This window comes from Rutidosis leptorrhynchoides, chromosome 3 (assembly GCF_046630445.1).
Source record: "Rutidosis leptorrhynchoides isolate AG116_Rl617_1_P2 chromosome 3, CSIRO_AGI_Rlap_v1, whole genome shotgun sequence".
In the NCBI taxonomy this organism is placed as follows: domain Eukaryota; kingdom Viridiplantae; phylum Streptophyta; class Magnoliopsida; order Asterales; family Asteraceae; genus Rutidosis; species Rutidosis leptorrhynchoides.
The window spans coordinates 673,105,935-673,110,519 of NC_092335.1; the positions used below are offsets into that span (position 1 = coordinate 673,105,935).

Consider the following 4,585-nt stretch of genomic DNA (forward strand, 5'->3'; position numbering starts at 1 on the left):
CCTTTTATGTCCACGGACCACAATACAACTACCCTTAACCACCTTCCATTGGCGGTTTTCAAAAGTAACCGCGTTACCTTCATCATCTAATTGACCAACCGAAATAAGTTTCCTTTTTAATTTAGGAATGTACCTTACGTTTTTCAAGGTCCAATTAGAGCCAAGAGTAGTCTTCAATACAACATCTCCAATGCCCTCTATATTGAGTTGTTTGTCGTCCGCCAATCTCACCTTGCCTTGATATGAACGAAAATTCTTCATCATGCTTTTGACATCCTTTGAAAGTGTCCTTTTCCACCTTCCATTGGCGGTTTTCAAAAGTAACCGCGTTACCTTCATCACCTAATTGACCAACCGAAATAAGTTTCCTTTTTAATTTAGGAATGTACCCTCTATAGCTTTTGACATCCTTTGAAAGTGTCCTTTTTAATGGCAACCCCAACAAACAGCTTCACTTCTATCTTTCGATGGATACCTCTTCTTAGACTTCTTTCTACCCTTCTTCTCACCGCGACCAAATGAGGATTTCCCAGGAGGTCACCCATCCTAGTAGTACTCCCGCTCGAGCATGCATAACTGCAGAGTTCTCATAGGATCTGCTGTGCTTGTAGCCCCAAAACGCGTTGTGTCTAGTAAGGACGGAAGCTACCTTATAAGGGACTCAAACTTACTTATTCAAACCGATGTGGGATGGGGTGTTACAGTGCATATCAATATACGTATCAACTTGTGATACTACACTATGATAACAATATCAATCAATCTGTGCAGCCTGAAAAAAACGATACTATAGTATATTTAGGTGGAAAAAAAAATCTAATCTTTTTCATTGTCGAATTTTATCATCTATATATAGCATTCGTATAAGAGCTCATTTACTCCCAACAGTTTTCTACCAAATTCAGTCTCAGTTTTCAGTTTCAATTTACTAGTTTCAAGAAATGGCCATGGTTAGAGCATTGGTAAACGAAAGATCGGTGGTTATATTCAGCAAAAGCTCTTGCTGTATGAGCCACACGATTAAGACATTGATAAGCAGTTTTGGAGCAAATCCAACTGTTTATAACCTAGATGAGCTTCAAATGGGGCAGCAAATAGAGAAGGAACTTAAGTCATTAGGATGTAAACCGAGCATACCAACCGTGTTCATTGGGCAAGAGCTGATTGGTGGGGCTAATGAGATAATGACTCTTCATCTAAAGGGTCAGCTGGTTCGATTGCTACTAAGGGCTAATGCTATATGGATTTAATGAGACGCGATCAATATATTTATATATATAAATATATTTATGTATTTAAGTTTTGAAATTATAGATTTACCGTTATGTTTATGCAACTATAAGAGCAGTTTGATGCTCTCTGAGTTGTAAAAGTGGGAAAGAAAAAATTTGTTTTTGGCGTTCTTTTTTTCTTTGTTATTGACTCCATGACAATGTATGCATATGACATCTTTTACGTGTAATTTCCTACTATTTAAAATCAAGAAGTACTTCCATGTTTAGACGGTTGTATGCGTTTTAATTAAGATTTAAGCGACTTTTGACCCATTGACCCGTTATGATTTTTTGCTATGTTCTGTTAATTATGAAGTTAACAAAACCAGGTCACGAGTAAAAAAAAGAAAATCTTGATATTGTGTAGGCTATGTAATTCAGCATGTGAGTGTGGGAAGATCGCGGGTTGGGTAAAAGATCAAAATGGGTTGAACTGAAATAGACTATATTTAGCACTGCACAAAAGAGAGAAAGTTAGATTGGATTGACTTGCTAAATATATTTTTCATACTTAAAGTATCTCATCATACATAATATTTGCCTAAATTATGACAGAAAACCTAGTGTAAGGACGGATCGTGGCTAAACGAATTAAAACTTGAATGGATAGATAGTATCGGATATGACTCACCAATACAAATAACAAAATATAATTGGATATTACACACCAAAAATATAATTGCTAAACTTGCAACCTTCTCAGTTGAAGAAACAAGAAAAACCTTCACGGTTTATTTCCTTAACTCAAATAATAATAAAAAAAACTGAATCATAATTTGTTTCACGGTTACAAAATATATACGGAGTACTAGCAAAGAAGATAAGCACAAGAGACAACTAAATGAAAAATAAAAGGGATAAGAACAATTATTTTTTAAATTCAAAAGCTAGTCTAATTGCATTCCAATTTTACGTTTGCTTCCAAAACTTCCTTCATTAATTTCGGCCAAATTGTGTTTCTTTTTTTTCCCCACCTATTAAACCCAAGGGATATTATTAATCCTTCATCCAAATAATTATTAACTATCGAGCCCACCTGGATCATACACGTATGCATCATTCTCCACTTCTTCAAAAAATTCGTCCTCGAGTCTATATCATCGATGGACAAATAAAACACATTAAAAGTGACCAAATAGCTGTAACTACCCGGAAATTCAACCTTGTACGCATTGTCAATTTTTCCTAAAACACGAACCCGTGGCTTGAGCTTTTCTTCAACGATGACATTAGCTACAAAATCAACAAAGGCAAAACAACATCCATGTTGCATGGTGTTTTGAACTTGAATGCCATTGTACTTGATGAAACTAAACCTTTTAAACTCATCGTCCAACATAGCAGGTGTAACACTCATTAGGAGATCCTTGATGAAGATAGAATAACCACCATCTTCTTCATCGCGAACAATTTTCTCAACAACATCATCATCATCTTCCTCACCGTAAGTATCATATATAGGTACGGTGTCTTCAACCACACATGGATCAGGAACATGCTCCCTGTCGAAAACTTGATCAACCGAATCAACAAAGTCACCCGGTTGAACCTCTCCTAAAAATTGAGGATTTGCAAGCTTCATCTCTATATGACGCAAGAGATGTTGCATGTCTTCCAACTCTTGAATCTTGCGATTCAATCTCTCGAACTCGGCTTGTTTAGCCATGCCTGGAATCTGATACCAAATAATGTAAGGACGGATCGTGGCTAAACGAATTAAAACTTGAATGGATAGATAGTATTGGATATGACTAACCAATACAAATAGCCAAATATAATTGGATATTACACACCAAAAATATAATTGCTAAACTTGCAACCTTCTCGGTTGAAGAAACAAGAAAAACCTTCACGCTTTATTTTCTTAACTCAAATAATAATAAAAAAACTGAATCATAATTTGTTTCACGGTTACAAAATATATACGGAGTACTAGCAAAGAAGATAAGCACAAGAGACAACTAAATGAAAAATAAAAGGGATAAGAACAATTATTTTTTAAATTCAAAAGCTAGTCTAATTGCATTCCAATTTTATGTTTGCTTCCAAAACTAACTTCATTAATTTCGGCCAAATTGTGTTTCTTTTTTTTTCCCCACGTGCTATTAAACCCAAGGGATATTATTAATCCTTCATCCAAATAATTATTAACTATCGAACCCACCTGGATCATACACGTATGCATCAAAACCAGCATTATCACAACTGTAATCAATATTTTTTAATAAACGAATACAAAGTTGTAAGCATTGAAAATAGACTTTGAGTGACTTTTGACCCATTGCACCGTTCCACGTGTTGTTTTGTGATTTGACCCGTTTGAGATATGAAAAAACCCAAATTAACCAGTTTGTGATTTGGATACTACTAATCGTTTGAGATATAAGAACACCAAAACCAACCGATTTGAGATATTAAAGCATAAGAAGCGACCCATTTATAAGCATTTGGGTCAAAATTGCCACGTCTACAGATAGAGACAATAACAGAGCATTAAATACAGAGCATATATCTTTTTCAGGGCATTAGATTTTGTTTATAATTCTGCAGGTTATACCAAATTGTATGAAATTTCTTATCTACGCAGTAATAAGATGCTAAAATGGACAATATAGATTCACAATTACTTGAACAAAATTAGTTCTAGTTTTTACAATGTATATGTAACTATCTACTCTCACCTTCAGTGACGAAAAGATATTAGTCTGTGGATTGTCTTGTGGTGAATATCGGTCCGTTAAGTTGTCATTACAACCTGAGTATATGTGATGCATGTGTTTTCGTAAGCCTCTTTTCTTGAAGGAATTTTTCTATATCTCACCATGATCTAGAAAAAAGCATCAAACGATTCATTTAGCGCGTTGTGTTGCCAATCCTTTTTTATTCCGTCTTCAAAAATCAAATCATCCTTTTTTCTATTTTATTTTAACTTTTTTGGGAGGCATAGATGTGGCGACATTTTCACCTGCAAAACCTTTGTACTAGCTAGTTGTATGGATCCAATGAGTTTTACTCATCTACAATATATGCTTATATATCATCAATGATGATGAGCTGGGTCCCAATTTACTTACTAACTAGCTGGTTAACGGGTTTCCCCACGGGTATCTAGGTCCCCATTTACTTTCGAACTATCGGGTAAACGAGTTTCCCCACGAATATCCAAATCTTTTTCGGATATATGGGTCGGGTAATCGGGTATACGTGCTGAGTTATTGGGTCTACGGGATAGGTATATGGACTCGGGTCTTTTTTGGGGATATACGGGTCGGATAATCGGGTTTGTGTCTTAAACCATCCCCGGAACCGGA

The 4,585-nt window shown here is 35.5% G+C and overlaps 1 protein-coding gene across 1 annotated transcript; it reads left to right on the forward strand.

Annotated features, from left to right (window-relative positions):
• The first annotated feature begins 941 nt into the window (after window positions 1–941).
• Window positions 942–1,250, forward strand: LOC139899378 (monothiol glutaredoxin-S6-like). The gene has a single exon (XM_071882208.1). The coding sequence runs from the start codon at window positions 942–944 to the stop codon at window positions 1,248–1,250; it is 309 nt and encodes a 102-aa protein (XP_071738309.1).
• The last annotated feature ends 3,335 nt before the right edge of the window (window positions 1,251–4,585 follow it).

Excerpts from the sequence above, each read along its gene's own strand:
- LOC139899378 (XM_071882208.1), top strand. The coding sequence starts at position 942 with ATGGCCATGGTTAGAGCATTGGTAAACGAAAGATCGGTGGTTATATTC.